Genomic DNA, 21,321 nt, shown 5'->3' with positions numbered 1-21,321 from the left:
TATATATATATATATATATATATATATATATATATATATTCAGAAACCACAACTTGAAGGTTTATGCAAGCTAATCCGCCACCACGGAGCTTTAAGCTAACTTCCTGATTAACTCTTGGATAGCCCAAGCTTCCCGCCTTATCTTGATTATGAGTTTCGACAGACCCTCTATGTTAGAAGAAGCAACAGGAACACAGGCACACAATAAATGCCTTTATATAATTCGCTATATAAAGTGGCCATTCATCAGCCCTTCACTGTACACCAGAAAGTACTCATCGGGATTACTGTTCAGAAATCCTCACGAAACACACAATAGAAGGCGGTCTCTGGGACAATCACTTTCTTAGTTCGCCCCAGAGGAGGGGCAGCACCTCGCTGCCCAAGGCACGCGTCATTAACACAGCACAATTTCACTTACAGTTTGGGGAAGGCGTTCCTAGAAACCAGCTCATACTTTCAGAAACAGAAATGGTTCCCTAACGAGGGCACCAGGATAAACCGTGGGTTCTCTGCTTTAAAATATGGGTAACCAAACACACTACTCCATTCAATGAGTGAGTGCGGTTCATGTAATGGCAATTTTTTCTCTCTCTCTGGATACTTGTGTGTGTGTGCATGCGTGTGTGCACATGTGGAGGTCAACCATGGGTATTGTTCCTCAGAAACCATCTGCTTTAACCTTTGAGATAGGGTCCCTCACTGAGACCCGAGGTTTGCTGTTTTAGGCTAGGCTGGCTGGCGAGCCCCAAGGATCCTCTTTTCTCTACCTCTGCAGTCTGAAACTACAAGAGCACATACCACGGTGGCCAGATTTTTATGTGAGTGTTGGGAATGAACTCGGGTCCTCAGGCTTGTGTGGTAAGCACTTTACCAAATGACTGACTCCTTGTCCCCATCACTCTTTCAAAAACTTATTTTCATTTTATTTTATAGAGAAAGGGTCTCGTTCTGCAGCCCAGGCTGGCCTCAACCTTATGGGACCCTTCCTGCTCCAGCCTCCAGAGTGCTAGGATTGCAGGTGTGAGCTACCATGCCTAATGGTCATGACCATTATCAGTGATTAAAGGTGCTTTGAAAAGAGTCTGTTTCCTCCGTGGCCCTGTGGGCACTGGGCACAACCTTGTACATTCTACAGGGGCAGCAGCCCTGTGGCGTTCTAGCTTGGTATGTGACCTACAGATGTTCATGTCACTGTGGCGGAGCTCACTCCTTCCCATTCCAGACACTTCAGCAGAATGTTTTCTTTTGGACAAGCCATAGTTGTCTGTGTAACCTTCTATCTCGGGGCTAGGATTGAGCCCAGACCACCTCAACAATCTGTCTTATTAGAGCATGTTTAGAAAACGGGGGCCTGAGGAACCCAAGGCATGTCTGGAGAAACAGGACAGATGCGGTAAGCCTGCTACATTTTCAGCAGGGGTGGCCATAGCCCTTACAGCTCATTGGTGCAGTTGGCAGGCTTGTCCATCCTGTGTCCCTCCTTGAGCAGCTTAAAAAGTTCCTCCACGGGAATCCCTGGGTAGGGTGAGCCCCCTAAAGTGAAGATCTCCCACATTAACACCCCAAAAGACCAGCTGCAAAGAAAAAACACAGCATTAGTAATGTGCCCGGCTTGCAGAAACCTAAACATGTCAGTTAAAAAAATAAACAGCCACTCACTTCTAACATCCATAGATAAATGAGCTCTCCCGCAATCCATCCTACGTGCCCTTTCCTGACCCCCCAGGAGCCTCCCTAAATGAGGACGACATGTGGACGGTCTGATGGAATTTTCCATTAATTGACAAAGCCGCACCCCTGTCTCTTAAAGTTCTTTGTCTCTTATGTGGTGCTAACCAATGTGGGAGGTCTAGACTCCTCGACTTCAGCTTCTTCTGTCTAAATCACCCTTCTCCCTTTGTGGTTGACACAAGCACCAGGATCTACAGATGACAGAATAAGGCCAGAAAGCTGACTGTGAGAGGGGACGCCTGCCCTAGAGGGCTGGCGGAGCACCCGCAGGGCAAAGACTCCATGATGCTGTGCGGGGTGAAGGGAGCCAGCACAGGGCTGGGGTGAGCATGCCCAGAAGAAGAGGCTCATCGAGCAGAAAGTGAGAAGACCTCACAGGGTGCTGTTTATACTCGACTTCTCAGAGAGCCACAGCTGATTTCCCCAGCCTTGTTTGGTGGACTCAAGGCTAGGAGACAGTCAAGCCGAGAATCGTAGGTTACTTGTGTCCCGAGGTTCTGGAAACTCATGCGTTCAGACTCCAGGAGGTCAGTCCCAACACTGAAACTGTCCCTGGTTGTCTACCAAGTATGAGCAGGGGCCACAACATAGCTAAAACAAGTTCAGAGCCTCAGTATATTCTGTACAAATAAAAACTATGACTCCTTCCTTCTGGAAAGGCTGGCGGGACCAAGCATGCTGGTGGTGCAGAACCAACAGCCACATCAAATGCCTTGAAGAAAGAAAGAAAGAAAGAAAGAAAGAAAGAAAGAAAGAAAGAAAGAAAGAAAGAAAGAAAGAAAGAAAGAAAGAAAGATTTCAACATAAAAACAAAACAACACAAAACCCATAGAAACTTGCAACAAACAAACAAGCAAGGTGTCTTTTACCCAGTTGTTTCTCCAGTAACATCTTTCAGCTAAATTTCCCAATCTACAACATCAGTTGGAACCTGGCTCTAACAGTAGCTTAAATGATTCATCAGAGAAATATGTAGTTTCTATTGTATTTCTAGAATGCTATCAGAGGCTAAGACAAGACTTAAAAATTTAAAAAAAGCACAGCGAGCCGATGTGTGCTCATTCAAACTGACCACGCCTCCTCTAGAACCAGCCTCTCTGAACAAGCCCGGGGCCACAGAAGAATCATAGACACCTAACTAGGAAGGGCTCAGGGCCTTCTCTTTTCTAATTTTTAGAAAGATAGGTTCATGATACGTATCCCTGGCTGGCCTGGAACTTGCTACGTGTAGTCTAGGTCGGTCTTGAACTTGGGATCCTTCTGAGTGTTAGGATGAACCCGTGCACTTCCAGGCCCAGCTAAGGGAGCGAAGAGCACGCCACCCACTTGACCGAAGTGGTAAGTGAGTATCTGCCATCTGCGATGGGTGCATGGTGCTTCCACGTGGCAGCAGGAGGATGGTGTCCCCATCTTCCAGAGGCAGGCAGACCAGTAACCAAACCCTGGGTACCAACCTCCCATAAACCCATACCTTCGATGAGCATGTGGAACCTAAGTATTTCTGCAGCTTAACCCTTAGAGGAGCCAAGGACAGAGGCTACTTACACATCACTCTGATGGGTGTAAACCCTATCGAAAAGGGCTTCAGGAGCCATCCACTTGACCGGAAGTCGCCCCTGTCCAAAAAAAAAAGAATGTAGAGAGCCCTAGGTTTTACAAGAATACTACAGAAGGTCCAACAGGGCCATACCCTATGTAAGAACACTGTCTCATTTTTGTAGCCCAGACAGGTCCGCCACTTACAATTAACCCAGGGTAGGATCAAACTCTTGGCAGTCCTTCTGCCTCAGCTTTTGAGCTCCCACACCTGGCTTCCTAATGCTGTCAAAATTTAAAATAAAGGACTCAAGAACTACACCCTTTGGTTAGGTCCTGAAGGGCCTTCCCACATGCGTGTGGGGAGAAGCTGCGCCTAGGAAACAAGTCTCTGCATTGGTGGAATGCAGAGGGAATTACTGTGGTGACATGCACAGGTCCCATTTGCTTGTCTATAGAAAAACCAAGGTCCCGGATCAAGTCAGGACTTCCTGGCTGGTTCCAAGAACCAGGTCTGAGAAGTAGATTTAGGTCCCTGTCTCTTCCTCGTTTCCCTACTTCAGCCTGTCTTGAATGTGGGCTCCGAAGCTGAGCTCCCACCTAGTACCCAGGGGTGGGTGACCCGTGCTCCCTCCCTCCCCAATCCCGGGTGCTCCCTTGCCCTCTGAATGAAGAGATGGCCTTCTAATGGCTTTCATCAGTTACCACTAAGGGCAGAAATAAGCTTCAGCTCGCTCTGTACACAGCGGCTAAGATGCATAGTGTCAAAGTGCTCTCATCACCCATCTCCCTAGTACATAGGCATACCCCAATCAGTCTCTAGGTGAAATGAACCCAGCAAACTTCAATGCTCTGGTCCTGGCTGTAAGAGCTGAGCCATCTCATCATCCCCCAGTTATGAAGGTTCCTAAGAGAGCCGCAGAAAGCCGTGGAGGCTACTGACTGTTATTCCATATAAAAGAGTGCTCCATATATACTAAGCCTATCTCAGATGTAGCCTAAACTGGCTGATTGAGAGTTAAGCAAAAAACAACAGAACGTAGCATGGAGGGAAGCCTCCAGGGTTCTCCCACTGATAAACTTGGCTTCCTTCTGCAATCTTCCCTGCCCCCCCCCAGTGTGACGTCACACACTCACATTTGTGGTCTTTTTGTAATAGTCTATATTGTTGATATCCCTGGCCAGGCCAAAGTCTGCTATCTTCATCACGTTGTTTTCTGTTACCAACACGTTTCTGGCTGCCAGATCCCGATGGATGCACTGCAATAGAGGAGGAAGAGAGAGAAATAATCCCAATGTGTTTTAAGAATCAAAAGAAAAATAGACTATTAAAAGAAAATTGCAAGACAGAAAACATACGCCAAGTCGAAACTGGGTGCAGAAAACTACCAGAGGCATGCTGGGCTGTAAAGTCCACAGGCTGACTAACATTGTCAAGAGCCCCAAACGTGACACGATAATCACTCAGTCTAATTTAAATAAACAAACAAAGGCCCTAATCATCTTCGAAAGTAAAGGGTGATTACATAAGCACATTCTCTTTTATCTGCAAGTGCTCCACAACACCGGTGTCTCTGGCAGCTTCACACAAACTTGACATCAGATACCAATCAAAAACCTCTGAGTGCAACACTTGCTCTCTCCAGTCCACGAAAGCCCAACTTTTGGGTGACGGGGTTAAATTCCACTGTCGTCTTCATCACACGATCCCTTCTCTAACAGTGGGACCTCATGTTCTACAAACACTTGATGTTGGCAAGGTCTACTTCTGTCATGTCTGTCATTCCTTTCCCTATGTGATGTCTGTCCCACCTAGCCTAGGCTGTATGAGGACCATCCTCACTGTTAGACCCAACTGGCCTCCTCTACTGCCCCCACTCTTTCTCTGCAGATGGACAGACGTCTGTTTCTAGAGATGGTGTTGTTACTGCAGCCTCCCCCATCTTCTCTCTCTTGCTTGATTCTCTTCTTCCCCGTCCCTCAAAAGCAAATAAAACTACTATGCACTGTGTGTTTCTACTATCCTTGTGGCACTAATTCTTAGCTACATAAAGCAGTTGCAAACCCCTACCTCCCTCCTGGCCTCTACTGAGACTGGAGGACTCACTGTCCAGTTACTCTGGGACATTCCCACGGACAGTAATGCCCTCTTGATATCTCAATAGTCAACGTTTCTACTCCCCAGACTCCTATCCTGTTTGGTCCTTAAACAGAAAGGTTCACACTCTACACTCAAGTCCTGATCATTCCAGCTCCAAGTTGTCTCAAAGTCCTGTCCTCCACTGCTTATCCCTTAGGCCAGGCTGTGGTCACTGCCTTTCCCCTACCTCTGGGGACTGCTGTGCTGTCTGCCCAAAGGCTTCTGGATTCCCCTTTTATACCATATACACTATGTGTTTCAGACACAGCCTAGCATGTCCTTCCCTGGCTCACTGCCCAGCCAATGTCCATCTATCCACATTCTCGGTGCAGGCTGTGCAGAGGCGAAACTGTGTCTGTGCATACATCAGGACCTGGCACTTCTATGCTTGTTATGATACATACATCTGATGGGGGATGCACTGCGCCAACACTAACCACGGCCTCAGGAAGGTCTGGCCATAATTATTTACGAAGGCCAGGCCTTCTAAAGCTATTGTGTTTCAGCGGCACTTTAACTGTCTACAGCTTCATTTAGATACCTGGCAAACAGGACCCCTGACCACCCACCTCTATTTTTAGAAGAGATGTGGTACAAAGAAGCAAGCATCGCCCTCCAATGCCTTTACATAGGTGACGAATCAAGGTTAACGATCACAGGAAGCAGAGATACTCCATCCACTGGATGAACAAACTGGGAATGACCTATTATAAGCTCTCCATGAAATGACCGCATAAAAATGGAACAAGCCTAGCTGCTTCTGAAACATGAATAAGGAATTATTTTAACTCTGCCCTCGCCCACGCCCGAGCACCCCGTGCTCACTTGCATGCGTGGGTGGGCCAAGATCAGAGTCGAGGAAGCAGCAAGCCACCCAAGTCTGCATGTCCCCGGCCAGACTAGAAGCGGGAAATGTGAGAGCTCCCAGGGCTGCCTGCAGCTCTGCCTGGGCTGGAGTGGTTGCAGATTTGGAGGCCTTTTCATATTCAACTTCCAAGGCCTGGGCCAAGTCCTCCTGGTGGTGTGTGTGCTCCCGCTGACATGTGTTCTCTGTGTTTGGCAGGCTGAGTGGTCAGAGGAATCTGGCTTCCCCTGCAGGGGGCTCCGACCACACATGAGGCTGGGACAGAGAGGCTGCTGTAGGCTACTGCTACCATCGTGTTCACTCTATAGACCAGGGTGCTGGGAAATACTGAGGGCCAAACAGAAGATGGGGAACCAGCACTCAAGAAGAAAAGAATTAAAGGTAAGCCAAATCCCACCACACAGAAGTCTGAGCTGTTTTCCAGCCTAGAGTCCCTACTGTCAACAGAATGAAGGCCCTGGGGAAGCTTCCCCACAGGTTCTTAAGGAAGGGAAGCCCAATGGCCCTGTGATGAAGACAGGGTGCTAGACAGCATGTCACCTTATCTAATTCTCATGGTGACTCATGACATGGGTGTCATACGTGAGGATGTGGAGCTTTCTTTTAAATAAAATTAATATACTAGAACTGGAAATAGGAAGGATTTTTATAAATACTTCAAAGCAAAAACACCCGCAGTGCTATCTAGTTAACTGTATGAGCCATACCATCTCTTTCCTTGTCTGGCCCCACCTCCAACCCACACAAAAATGACAGCGGCCTGAGGTCAGTCACAGTGGCTCCTCTGGATACTCACTGAGCTGGGCATACACATCTGTCCCAGAAACTGTCCTCTGGGTTGCCTTCACAGTTCTGGGACACCAGCAGTTCTTCATCACCTTCTACAAACTGCATCTCTGAGGCCCACTACTCCCCCACTTCCTCATCTTTCCCATTCCAGAACTTGCTCCTCATTTCTAGAAGGAGAGCCTTCTAAGGGAAGCCTTCTTAAGACCTCCATCCAGCACCCTTGCATCCCTCTTCGGAGCCTTCACTGTAGATAGACATGAGCTAGAGGCGTCAGGGCAACACAACAAATCAGAAAGGCACGTAGAAGCATTCACCCTAGGCTCTTCCACAAACTGATGGAGCCAGCCACACAGGGTGATGACCCACAGCCTGGGGCAGAGACTCTACTCATCTGCCTGCATCCAGAGAGAATCGGGAAAACCCCAAGGTCAGAGAGTGGCTGGCAGAGGCCCAGAGGACCCAGGTCTGGAACCAGTCCTTTCCTCTTTGACCCCTGGACGTACAGGTCTCATTCCAGAAGAGAAGACAGTGATTCTGCCTACCTGTACACACAGCATCCCTACCATGCCCTCGCTGTCCCTGGCACCCTTCTCCATAAAGGAATCCTAGCCTATCTATGGTAGGTGACCTTAAGCACCCATGACACACCTGATGTCAGATGTTTACCTCTCTGTGTCTGGCTGATGTAGGCTCTCAGGAGGTAGCTGGCAATTAGTAATAAGAGCAACCATAAAGGTCATCATATTTCTGCAAGGACAACCTATCCCGCTGCTTCTCAGCCCCAGGTGTACTCAATCCCCCTTGATTGATGTGACAGCCCTTGTTCCACTGTACCTAGCAGCTGCAAACTAAGAAGTCTCAAGTCCACAACACTGGGGTGGTATGGAACCACCAACCAGTTCTGTGGCCACACGGAGCAGCCCCTCCCCCTGAATTTGGGCAGGGCTACACAGCTGACCTCAACGTCAGTCAGTCCAGAAACCCTTGATTCTTCAGTGACTTCCTTGATTCTCAGCCTCCCTCACCTCAGCTTCCCCCCAGTTCACCACCATAATGATGGTTGCCTAAAACATGTGTGGGTCTCATCTGAGTTCCAGCCTATGGCTTGCTGGTTGACACCTTCCCTTAACCAGCTCTCCAATGTGAGCTCTGTATTTTCTACTGAAATTACTTCCTGATCTGCCTCCTCGCTCCCAGGTTCTCCTCACTATGGGAACCTACAGGGCCATTCCGTTTCTCAAGTTGGGCATCAGGTGATCTTTAATCACCCTGCTTCCCCTCGCCTGATCATCCCACTACATGACAGTAAAATGCGCTCAACTTCCAACCACCAACTTCTTTCCGTGTCTTAGGATCTGATAAAGTTTGGTCCATAGAGGAACTCGACATTTCCAATGCGCCACACAGAGGCAAACTATAAAGCACACACCTAACCCTAGTACTCACCCTTGATAGCTTTGCACAGCCCCAAAGGGTCAAGCCCAGGGTCCCTGCCTGACACTGCAAGGCCCTGAATGAGTAGGGCTTTATCACACTGTTTCCAGTTGTTTATCTACGCAGTTTTATTCTATGTTTATTGGCATTCTTTTCATAACTCTTGTTTCAAGAAATCAAGGATGGCACATGTTCTGCTCACTCCACTGGCCATCCCAGTCCAGACAGCAGCCATCAGTGGAATCTCGAGGACTGAAGAAAATGAAGAGGCACTTCTTCTACCACTTTTGCATCAGCCACAAGCCCTACTCAATACAAACACTTCCCCCATCTCCCACCAAGGAGGATGCCCAGCAGCGAGCAAGCCTAGAGAAGTTACTAGGCTAACTGCCCGGTCTAGGCTTCCATGTGAAATAGTTCAAACATTTCAAGGTCAAATAGTGCCACGGCTGTGCACATCGGCCAGATTTATGATGCTCATTCGCTCACTACACGTGCAGTCTACACATATCGAAAACACACATACACACACATACACGCATATACATACACCTGTACACACAGACATGCATGCACATATGTACACACAAAAATGACACAGGCACACACATGCACTCACGTGCAAGCATACAACCTGCTTGTTTTTTATTGCTGATCACTTTAGAAGTGAGCTACAAGCACCACAGTTACTTTATATCTTGGTTCCTCAACATTTCCTAACACTGTAGCGTGGACGGAAAGCCATGAGTGGAAAATTCCAGACCATAAAACCTTGTTTTATATACGAAATCATTACAAATACTATGTAAAGGTACCTTTTGGTTATGTGAATAAGTTTCACAGAAAACGGTTGATTTTAACAGACTAGGGCTTTGTTTAGATCATGTCTCGTTATGTACAGGCAAATATTATAAAAACTCACCCTAAACCTCTAACTCTGGTGTACTTAAAAAATTTGCAGTAAGAGCTATCCCAACTGTGCATCTCCCATCTTAATACAATGCAGGGTTACCCCAAAATCCAACTTGAACATAGCAATGTTACTGAAGATTCAGTCCATGTTCAAGTGCCAGTCACTTACAGTAATATCTGACCTTCACCTCCCACTCCAAAGAGCCAATCCAGGACTGTCACACCTCTGCATCTGGTTGTTCTGTCTCTTTAGTCTCTTTAATCACATCTGTCTGTCTGCCTCTGCCTGTGTGTGTGTCTCTCTCTATCTCTGTATTTCGCGTCATCCAGGCTGGCTTCAAACCTGATGCTCAGCTGAAGATGACCCTGGATTTCCATTCTTCTGCCTCCACCTCCCGAGTGCTGGGACTATGGGTCTGTAGCTCTACGTGTGGTTTATGTAAAGCTGAAATGGAACTCGGGGCTTCATGAGTGCTGGGCAATAGCATTTCTACTACGTCCCCAGCTCCCCCGCGATGTTTTAAACCGACATGATGCAGATATTCTGAGGCTGCATCGTGTTCCACATTTTAGATCTGTCTGTCTGTTTCTTGATGCCAAAGATTTTCTCGGGGCAACCCCCTCCCCACCATGTGCACATATACATGTATAAAATCAGGACTCAAAACTGCCCAAATTTGGCTTCTAAAAACCTGTATGTCAAGAGGTTTTATAGTTGCTAAGAAAACAAAAGGAGAAAAAAAAAAGAAAGAAAACATAGGTTCTATAAGCTGTAAAATCTGAAGAAAATAAAAAATAATAATAAAACATAGTGAAACTGAGCACAGGATAACTCTAAGCCGTATTCCCAGGTGATGGAGAGCAGGGCTCAGGAACATGCATGCATCCCTGCCACCTGCACCATCGACACAGGTCACCTCCTTCACTCTAGACACTATCAAGGCTGTAGAATCCAGATTTATGACCCTTCAAGCAGCCCAGACTCAGAGTGACAGAGGCGCACCCTGCCAAGGGATCTTTTTGTCTTCGGCAACCAGAGGAGCTAAGGACAAGGGAACCGCAGCCAGCTCCATTCCAGGTAGGAGCCGAGCCCATCTCTGCCCACACAGCACCCTTGTGCCCCGCCTCTGAGCGTGGGGTTGAGGAAGGGTGCCCTAGGTCCTCAGAAACACCCATGAAAACTCTGAGCACCTGCCCAACAGCTTCTAGAATAACTGGAATGCTTAGAGTTCCATTGTGAGTGGTTCGCTTGGAATGCCAACCATTCACCTCAGGGGACCTGGCCAACTTCTGACCACAGGATCACCGAAGGAGACAAAATAAACAGAAATCCCAGACTCTCAATGTCAGGACTACTCTTGGGCTCAGTCTCCGTTCTCAGATCATTTAATTCCACATCAAGCTCATCGTTCTCAACTTCACAGCCAGGTCCACGCCCAAGGCTCACTCTGAATGAAGCCCGAGCGGCCCAGGAGCATCCCACCTGCCCGCCTCCACACAGAGCCCACTCCCCTGCAGCCATCCAGAGTCTCTGAGGCTGCTCTGGTCTTTCAAGAGTCCATTAAACTGGAACATGAATAAAACCACAAATACTTTCCAGGGTGTACAAGACATGCAAGGACTTGATCAAGCAAACGAACATGTCTGAACTGCCCAGCTTCTTCAAAGCCTCTTCACTAGCTTTTGCCTCTAACCAAGCAGGATGGGGGAAGGACTTACTTTTTGGGAAGCCAAGTACTCCATGCCTCTGGCCAGCTGGTAGGTGCAGGACACTAAGTCCTTGAAGGTCATCTGCTCCTCGGGAACTCGGTTAATGTCATAGGAGTACTCCATGCCAGGTGGCCTCCGAGCTCGGAGGTACTCCCGGAGGTTGCCTTTGGAGGCATATTCAACTATGACGTAGAGTGGCCCTGTGACAGAGAAAAGAAGCTCCCTAAGGCAGCGAAGGCAGGAACTACCCTTAGGTGACTCAGCAAAATTTCTAGTCATTTACAACCCACTGTTGTTTTGGAGTGTTTGAGGATTGAACCCGGAACCTTGGCACACGAGGTAAGTGCTGGGTAAGTAGTCTATCACTCAGCAACAACCCTCACTTTTTTCTTTAGAGTTATGCAGAAAGGCATGGATAAAAATAGACCTCCATTTATAATCTTCCCAGAATGATGATGACCAACATGATAACTTCAAGGATTTAAAGAAATAAAGGACACAGTTGGAGGAACCTTCTTGTCAGTGCCCTTCTTTCTCTATGGCGGTGGTTCCCAGCCTTCTGGATGCTGCGACCCTTTCATTCAGTTCTTCAGGTTGTAGTGACCCCAACCAGAAAATTGTTTTTGCTGCTACTTTATAACTGCAATGTTGCTACTGTTACGAATCACAATGTAAGTATCTGATAATATGACTCTCGTGAAAGGACCATTTGACGCCCACAAGGGTTGTGACCCACAGGTTGAAAACTACTGCTCTATGTCTTCCTGGAAAAGCAACAATCATCAGAAGCCTAGCCCTTCCAGTTCCCTAGAGCCACTGTGTGTGTGTGTGTGTGTGTGTGTGTGTGTGTGTGTGTGTGTGTGTGTGTGAGAGAGAGAGAGAGAGAGAGAGAGAGCACATGCACACATACACAGATATTGTAATGATAAATAAATATTAAGCTTGTAGAATGAAATGAAAGATGAGAATTTAGATGGCTTCAAACAGTCAGAGCAATAGTGTAGACTCCAGGGCTGGAAAGAGCAGTCCCCAGGCCACATCCTGCTCAATTCCAGTCTGAGTCATGGTATTTTATTGTCATACGGCCATGCCCATTCATATCTGTCTCGTAAGGGCTGATTTCCCAATATAATGGCAGCGATGAGTATTTGTGACAGAGACCACAGGTCTGCAGAAGTCTAAAATATCTACGATTGCGCTTTCGAGAAGAAGGTTCCAATCCCTGCACACCTGAAGAAGCAGCTGCACAAGCATTTTTCAGGTCTACTAATTACTGTCAAGTTGATTTCCAAAGCGCCAGTAGGCACTCCTGCGAGCACCCAGGGAAGTGTTCCCCCTGGGGGAGACTGCTCTTTCCTTCCACTTTCATTCTGGGAAGCTATTCTTGAGAGCTCAGCCATCTGCTGCCTAGAGCAAGACAAGATTCCTCAGTCCCCATTTTAAGGGAAGAACTTCTCAAGCAAAACAGACTGGCCTTATTTTAAGAAATCTCTCGTGTCCTCACACAACAAAAGCATCAGAAGAAAACCCTTTCAAAACAGCTCCCATGTCCAACTTTCCATGCCCCCAGGGGCAGCCACAGACCTGCTGTGTTCCTGTGGCTGGTAACATCTTCCTAAGGATAGAACAGAAGTCACCTTTACAAAAATGTGTGTGTGTGTGTGTGTGTGTGTGTGTGTGCATATGTTTGCTTGTATCTGTGCATGTGAGGACACATGCAGGTATGTGTGCTTATGTGTGGCAGCTAGAACACAGTCATGTTTTTTAGACAGGGTCTCTCACTGACCAGGAACTCACTGAGAAGGCTAAGCTGGAGGGCAGTGAGTCCTAGGATCCACCTTTCTCCATCTTCCCAGTGTTAGGATCGTAAGAGCTCAACTTTAAATATAGATTCGGCAGGTCCTCATTGACTCTATTGACTGAGTTATCTCCCAGCCTCTACTTTTCTGTATTTTTGAGACAGACTTACTATGTACCCCAAGCTGCTATCAAACTTGTGATCCTCCTACTTCAGCCTCTTGAGTACTGGGATAGGTGTTCACTACATGTCTGATGGGAATAGATGCCCTTGAGATGCCCTAAGAGCAGAAACCCTACAGCCCAGCTGTTTCCAGATGAGGCCTGCTGGCCAGCAGTGCAGTGTGTGGACAGAAAATACACCCTCCTCCTACTTACCATCTTGAGTGCAGGCCCCCAGGAGATTGATGATGTTCTTATGTTTGCCAATCATCTTCATCATCTCCATCTCTGACACCAGATCAGAAAGGTCCTTCTCTGTGGCATCATCTAGGAACGTGAATCATAAATCGGTTGGTTTCTCCCAACTCCCAGGATGTCACTCTTAGCCATCAAAATGATGATGGTCAACATGATAACTTCAAGGGTTCTTACTTAGAACACCATGGAGTTAAATTTTAGAACCAGAAATATTTCTCCATCTAATCAGCGAAGACATAAAAGTTGAGGCAGGGGAGTGTCATGCTCAGTATCAAAGTGGTCACATGGGCAAGAGTTGGGATCAAAACTAGGCCCCCAACACTAAGGTCAAGTCTTTCGCGACAAAGTTCTTGATCGTGAGCTAACCTCATCCTCTGATATATCTAAGGTACCTTCTAGAATATACCAAACTTCCCAATGCCCCCCAACAACTTCAAGAATGATGGCGAGAAAACCGTAGGAGGAACATTGGGAGACGCTATAAAATTTGTTTTGACAGGCGGATCTCTGTGAGTTCGAGACCAGCCTGGTCTACAAGAGCTAGTTCCAGGACAGGCTCCAAAACCACAGAGAAACCCTGTCTCGCAAAACCAAAAAAAAAAAAAAAAAAATTGTTTTGACAGAGCAACAACCCAGGAAGTAGCCCATAAGTGTATCTGCAAACGCAGATGCATAGAGAAATAGTCTGAGTGAGTAAAAAGCCTCCTCAATAGCTCCTGCTTACTACCCTCACGTCTCACAGGCATGGCATATGCACAGCAGAGGCCCAACACACATGGGCTCACGGGGAGTTTCAAAGAAGACCATTTCCAGTGTGCCCCTTTGAAGTTAATTCTTTTGTTGTCATTTTCTTTTCTGTAGTTTTAGGACTCAAACACAGTGTCATGTGCCTGCCACTCAGGTATTCTACCACTGAGTTAATTCAATACAGAAAGAAAAAAAAATCTGAGCTAAAAGAAAAGAATAAAGGTTGAATGTGTCTCTAATACAGGGGCATGGATGTATCCTGACCTTTACGGAGAAGAGGGAAGGGAGGTGGGAACAGAGCAGCCTACAGACACATGGCTCAGCATGCTGCCTTCCCTAGACCTTAGTCATACTCTAGTCGTCAAAAAGGATGCTAAGAAGGCTTTGGGGCTAATATCCTCTGACCGTGATGAAAAAAAGGATGGTGGACAATCTTGTTTAAAGAGAAAGGCCAACCCCTAAACCTTCCTTTCTCCAACAGCTCCAGGGATCTCAAAACCAGGAGTCCTATAGAAAATATGATGCTTAGTCCTCCCTACCCTGCCTTTGTCCTGGTACCTACACACTTGCCGTCTCCTCCCTGCTATCAACCTTCAAGGCAAGGACTATCCCAGAGTTCCCTGGGAATCTCAAGTCAAAAGCTAACAAGACAAAATGAATGGTGTTCTGGCCCTTTCTTGTCTGCATGTTCTCAGCAGGGAGGGATGTGGTAAGCATCCTGCTAAAGAAAGAAACAGCCTACCTCTTGGGCATCCTAACGTTCAGGACAGACCCCTGCCTACAAGTTGGGGAACCATTGGGCACGAAACCTTTCTTTCTGAGGTGCCCACAACAGAATTTATAATGTGACTTTTCCCTTTAACTCTTCATATAAAAGAATATCATGCAAGGATAAGTTAACAGTGAAAAGTAATTTAAGCTCCTTGGGCATCAAGCTGAAAAAAGGACATTTATATGCTGGAATTATCATTTACATGTCCCTGAGATTCTGCATCAGCTCCATTCCTCTTTGTTCCTTTTTGGCTTCTAAGTGACTCTTTGGATCCACATTTTGACAAAATGTGCCTTTCTGTCTCCTGGCCCTCCCTTATTCCCACGCCAGTACCTACAACTCATTTGCATGTTAAAGTCTGCGTACCAATTTACCATATCAATTCCCACCTAAACCCCTAAACTTTCTAAGCCCGTGAGTACACACACGAGAGGAGAATCAATCAGGATTTCTTCTTAAGAGTCGGTCAGACAACGACTCGACCCAGCAAGCTACCACTTGTTCATAAACTGTCTTTTCTTTTACTAGCACACTGCTCAAGGTAAATCCTCTGCCTTAGATGCTCATTTATCCTGAAAACCCCTCAACCTCCAGGTCAAGTATGTGCTCTCTGCCCTCACGTCATTGCAGAGTTCACGTTCATCATGGCGGGCCCTCCCTGCCCTCCCATCCACCCACTCACCTTTCAACATCTTCACTGCCACTGTGACGGCCTCCTTGGGTTTGTCTTTATCGATTCCCACTGCTTCCGCCATGACTACTTGCCCGAAGCAACCTTCCCCCAGGGGTTTGCCCAGCGTCAGCCTAGATGTGTAAATAGGGGATTAGCATAGGGCGTCTGGCTGAGGGGCACAGGGAGGGAAATTCCAGAACTAAATATAAAAATCTTCCAGAGGCATGCATATGGAACCAATGAGGCTTTGGTGCACACACGGGGTATTTTCTTAGTGACGTTTTTCCAGAACGTCAATTACTGTCGGAGCAGCTATTAAATTTCACATTTGTGCTCTTCATTTGTTTTCTTTTTCTTTAGGGAAGGTGTCCTTGCTAGCGAGGTGGTCAGCTTCGCTGCGTGTGTGCCAACTGTGAGGAGCTTTGGTCTTTAGCCAATTAAATATTTGTGATTTAAAATGGAGCCGAGGAAGAAAAAAAAAACTGTGAAAGGCTGCTCTGATTTGCTGTCCCTGTCAAGGGGCAGCTTTCAAACGACTGTCACGCAATAGCAGGGGATTTTATGGCTACTTTGCTTGTCCACGCTACAGGGTAGGAGCTTCTGTAGGTTTCAAACCATCTGTAGTTTCCCACTGCAGGTAACTTCTCGAAAATGGGCAGGACAGCTTTTCTTTTGACAAAAGTTTAGAAATTCTTATCACTACCCAAAATAAAAACAAGGAAGAAAGTAGAAAGCAAAAGGGCACAAATGTCATTTTTAAGCACAAAAGTTCTATGTGTGTCCGATAAACAGCCTGACATTGTTTTAGGTGTTCCACAGGGAAGTCTTTGGAACACTTTTGAGTGTGTTTTTTATCTTCATTTGTTTATTTTTTAGATTTGTTTTTTGTTATGTTTTAGTATGTGTATGTGTGTTTCTGGGGAGGGGTATGCACATGTAGGTGCTGGCGTCCATGGAATTCAGACATATCAGGTCCCCCAGATCTGGAGCTACAGGAAGTTGTGAGTCGCCCATCATGGGTGCTGGGAACTGAACTCTGGTCTTTTATAAGAGCAGTACCCGCTCTTTACTACGGAGATGGCTCTCCAGCTTGAGTGGGCTTTTCTTCCTTTTTAACATAAGCATAGTACAGCCAAGTATCGAGCCTTCCTCAGAACACAGCATTTACAGTAAGCGCCCGATATTTTCAAAAGCTCAAAAAAGAAAAAAAAAAAAAAAGGAGGGCAACACATGCCATGCTGAAGGGCATCCCCTTTCAGTCCAGAAATAAAATTAAATTGAACATTTTGGCAGAAAATAAACATTTGTGTTGGAAAATGGTTAATTTATGCCCTATTGCCCTGCTACTACATGCCTAACAACCCTCTCTTTGTGTAACTTCAGCCTCCAATCTAATAAACCGCTTCTAAATAGCCTTCATTCATTGGAAATCTGCTCCACCCACATTTGTGCTAAACATTGCTTGGAAATGCATGGGGCTCAGATTTTCCACACTGAGGTCCCCCTGAGTGGGAGCCGCTGCACAACATAAGACTCATGCTGTTGACTGCTGTCACAGGTGGCCAAAGTTACAGAGTCAACCTGAAAGCTGCGAGTTTGTAACATATGAGCACAACTCTCCAATTCAGCCTTGTACACACAGGAACGTGCACACGAACCCAGCTATGTATGTAATCGCACACAGCTAGGGGGCTGGCAGGGGTCAAGCGCAACATCTCTTCCTCCACCAAAAGTCTGCGGGTAAAGAAACCATTCTTTGTGTTTTCTCTGGTACCTCAACCAGTAAAAATGTCCAGTAAACATTCCCTGGATGAAGGAAGGAAGGAAGGAATGCTCCTTTCACCACAGCATACAAATAAGCTGGAAATGATTTCCATTGACATAAACTGAAGGCTGCAGCGACAGCTACTTAGCCCTGGATTAGGATATATGTGAGGATCTCTAACAAAAGTGGGAACCGAAGTGCTGCAATTGTGTGACTCAAAGACCCAAGTGAGGCTCAAGCTTCCTTCCCCTGCCAATTAGAACTGGCCATCCTGTCTCGGGAAATCTTATCTTGGTGTTCCTGAATCTCTGTTCACATACATACATACACACACACACACACACACACACACACACCACAGTATGTGTGTTAAATATACCACAAATAATCTCAGGAAGACACTGCAAAGGTCAGGATAGGTGGGCTGGATGTTTTCAAGCAAGCTGAGAGCTCACTTCTGGGTATCTGATGCAGAAAGAGCCAATTATTTCCACCTTCTGCGACTCTCAAACTGTCTAGACTCTGTTCCTACAAGAAGGAAGCCTCCAGGGTTGGTCCCTACCTAGAAGGCAAAGGCTGGTGAGCCACCATCTGCACCACCAGCTCTGTTAAACACACCATCTTGCTGAAGTTTGCAGTTCAAAGGGCCCTGATTACCAGGGCACAAGTGAAAATGAGAGATTCCAACAACCAGCATTGTGCTCAGCCTCAGGAGGAGTAAACTGTGACCCTCATTTTATAGCCAAGAGATTCAGAGGATTGAGTGAATCCCTTGGGTCTGCCCAGCCACTGACTGGCAGAACTGGGATTCAAATCTAGCACAGGCACAGGCCAAATTACATGAAGTTATTCAGCTGGGCCAAAAGACAAAACAGCTCCCAGCAATGCCCGTGCAAGCCTGCATGGCAACCTTGTACCTCGACACATAACTATATACCTCCCTATCAACCAAAAAGCAAAAGTATTGTAGATCATAGAACTCAGGTATCAGGGGCCAGACTTGAAATTTTTCAGTCCAATATCACATTAATAACTACTAAAAGCAAAGCAAATACAAAACAGCAGCAGCAACGAAAAAAATAATTCCCCGATCCCTATGGGAATTTCTAGTAACCAGAAGTTTTAAAGTCTGTACAACTCCACTGTTGTTCTATCTGACTAAGTTTGAATTATCTAGAAACTTCAACAATGATAACCACATGCCATCTTGCTTGGTTACTAGGCAGGACTTTGTAGTTCCGCTGCAAAAGAAATATTAAAATTTTTTCTTAAAAATTCTTTTTTTCCTAGGAGTTGGTTATTTAGAAACACAATCTCACTCCTGTTGACAATGTCAGACCAAGACCTTTGCAGCTAAAGGCCGTGGAAAGAAAATGTCAATCCAATCTTCCCATTTATAGCTAAGTGCACACTGGGGCTGTGCGCAGAAGTACTCACTTGTCTCTGGGGAACTCCCACTTTGGATCCTCTGGCAACTCATACTCGGAGACCCCTGCTAGCATTGGGGTATCTGCCGTGGAGGACAGACGAGTGGTTATCCTCACCAGTGGGGTGTTGGAGTTCATGGAGGAGCTAGACTCAGCCGAAACCTGGATACAAAATGCAAAGAGGCAGATGTAATTCTGGCTCTACCTGGGAAGCCTGGAGGTAAGCTGGGACCCAGCCAGAGCATCAGTTCTTACAAAGAAAGGGGAAGGAACCAGGCAAAAAAAAAGTTGGGGGGACCAAAATGAAAAGTCACAGGAAAGATCGGGTTTCCCCACAAAAAATATTTATAGAAGTTAAATCATGGTATTTCTCCTTCTTATCTTAATTTTTAAAGACAGCCACTTAAAAAATGCACAGACAGACCCCACAGGCATCATTACTGTCTTTTGTCCTTTCTTCGTTCAGAGCCCGGCATGAGAAAGATTTCCTTAGTGCTGTTCAGGCCACAAACTGATGTTGTGCCTCTGAGATTCACTAACACGAAGGCTGGGCTCAAGTACAGGGCACTGGCCAGGCGTGCGCAAGGTTCTAAGTTCCTTTTCCAGCACCATAAAAGAAAAACACGTCTAAAACTGAATCAGCAGCAGGGGTTCACAAGCACTTGGCGGATGAGATCTGCACTGCCTTTGCCTCCAGAATGTAAAAGGGTATCTCAAGGAAAGAGGGGTGCTTATGCGTGGGAATAGCATTCTGGGAACTCATGGGAAAGGCATTCTGGGAACTCAAAGGTCTTTCATTCGAGGAAACCCAAGGTCCAGGCCTGGGAGGTCATTCTTCATCTGTCCCCAGTCCTTCTGAAACTTGATGATGCCGAGACCATTTAGTGAAAATGGGCTGGCTCCTGTCACTTTAGCTTCTTCAGTAGACAGGGCAGTGAACACATGAGACCAAGAGATGAGGGAAAGACGACGTCACACTGAACCACGCAGGAAGGATCCTCCCCGACCTGGCAGCACACAGGGCTTCACCAAGTGACTTTCTCGTTTCCCTTGATCTCTATCAGCCTAGGCCAGACACAGTGTTTATCTCTTAAACATACGGTCTCCCCTTAACTGATCCCTGAGAAAGAAAATTTACCCAGAATCCATGTGAAGGCTGTGCCCGGGTATGACTGTGGGCTGCTGGGTACTGCTTCATTCTAGACCACAACTGAGGGTTTGGCCAAAGACGCATGGAATATGAGGTTAGACAGGCACCATTCAGACCTCACCCCCAGCCATCCTGGCTTCCGTCCATGGCATGGCTGGGGATCCCCAGCTGAGCACACAAACGCCTCCTCAACCCAACTGGCAAAGATGAAGCCAAAAGAACTTTCGCAGGTGGATCCTGGGCTCTCGTCAGAGGGACCCACGGACCTATGTTCCTGGGACTGTCCCATTCGTCATGCCTGTTTGTTCTTCGTAAACCCCAGCCACCCCCAATAAAGTGAAAAAAGGTGCCTGTAGTATTAAAATCAATGGCGTTCAGGGTTATCCTTGGCCATATAGTGAGTTCAAGCCCAGAGACCCTATCTTGGGAGGAAGAAAAAAGAAATAAAAGGAAAGGAAAAAGAAAAGAAACGAAATATTAAAATCAAGGAATGAGTTTTGGCGTGAAATCCTATCATTTAAAATATACATGGGAACATTTCTGAACCTTCTGAACTTTGTCTTTGAGAAAGTGGAAAGGTGATTTTTTTTTTTTAAATGAAAAAATTCATCTACGTGTGTGTGTTTGCTTGCGTATCTGTGTGGAGGTCAGGGGACAACTTCTGAGAGCCAGTTCTCTCTACCACATAGGTTCCAGGAATTGAACTTAGATCATCGGGCTTGGCAGCAAGCGCCTTTGCCCATTGAGCCATCTCACCAACCCCTTGGAGAATCTAAATTTTACTATGGAGACAGGGCCTTTACTCATTGTGGCATGACAAAAATTGTTTTTTGTTTTTTTTTTAAAGAAGGAACCACGGGACTGATAATTGTGTAATAGAGAGCCATACCCTCAAGGGCCCAACCTCAAAGGCAAACGCAGAAACGAGCAGGAAGAGTTGAGGTAGGGACGTGTGAGCTCCTCTAGAATCCACTCCCCTTGCTCCCTACTCAAGCCACCAGGTGGGAGCCACTACGTAAGAGCCTCAGCCAGAGCGTGAGGAGGAAGACTCCCAGCCCCTTTCACGGCCTGCGTGGCGTCCAGCCTCCAGTGGTGAGCTGTCTCATCTGCAGGCTGCATCAGAAACCAGTTTTCTGACCACATCACAATGTCTACTTTCTACTGGCCCCAAAAGTATCACGAGCTTCATCCATAGGAAAGGGACTCAGAAGATTCTGGAATGAGGTTTGCCTACAGCGCTTCCGCGGAAGCACCTACCTGACTTATTCTGAATCAGGGTCATAGGTTACGCTTGAAAAGAGTGTGTAATTTTTTATTTAATTATTTTGAAGATCTTTCTGGTAGTACTTCTACATAAACAGGAAAAAAAAAGGCCAAAAAAAAAAAAAAACAAAACAAAAACAAAAAAAAAAAAATCACTTACAGTAGTAGAAATTCACACCAGAGAATC

The 21,321-nt window shown here is 46.5% G+C and overlaps 1 protein-coding gene across 9 annotated transcripts in view; it reads right to left on the bottom strand.

The window, feature by feature from the left end:
• Fgfr2 (fibroblast growth factor receptor 2) overlaps nt 1–21,321 on the bottom strand; it is a 103,970-nt gene that overhangs the window by 5,581 nt on the left and 77,068 nt on the right. For all 9 annotated transcript variants that reach the window (XM_057777580.1, XM_057777582.1, XM_057777581.1 and 6 more), the window contains 7 exons: nt 18,732–18,883; nt 15,539–15,660; nt 13,296–13,406; nt 11,130–11,320; nt 4,408–4,530; nt 3,280–3,350; nt 1,440–1,577 (listed from right to left, as the gene is read on the bottom strand). In XM_057777580.1, coding sequence (XP_057633563.1) covers nt 1,440–1,577; nt 3,280–3,350; nt 4,408–4,530; nt 11,130–11,320; nt 13,296–13,406; nt 15,539–15,660; nt 18,732–18,883 — 908 coding nt within the window. The remainder of the gene's footprint in view (nt 1–1,439; nt 1,578–3,279; nt 3,351–4,407; nt 4,531–11,129; nt 11,321–13,295; nt 13,407–15,538; nt 15,661–18,731; nt 18,884–21,321) is intronic.

The sequence above is a fragment of the Chionomys nivalis genome, chromosome 8, assembly GCF_950005125.1.
Source record: "Chionomys nivalis chromosome 8, mChiNiv1.1, whole genome shotgun sequence".
NCBI classification, from domain to species: domain Eukaryota; kingdom Metazoa; phylum Chordata; class Mammalia; order Rodentia; family Cricetidae; genus Chionomys; species Chionomys nivalis.
The sequence above is the reverse complement of the archived record's forward strand: the minus strand, read 5'-3'. Positions and strand labels throughout refer to the sequence as shown.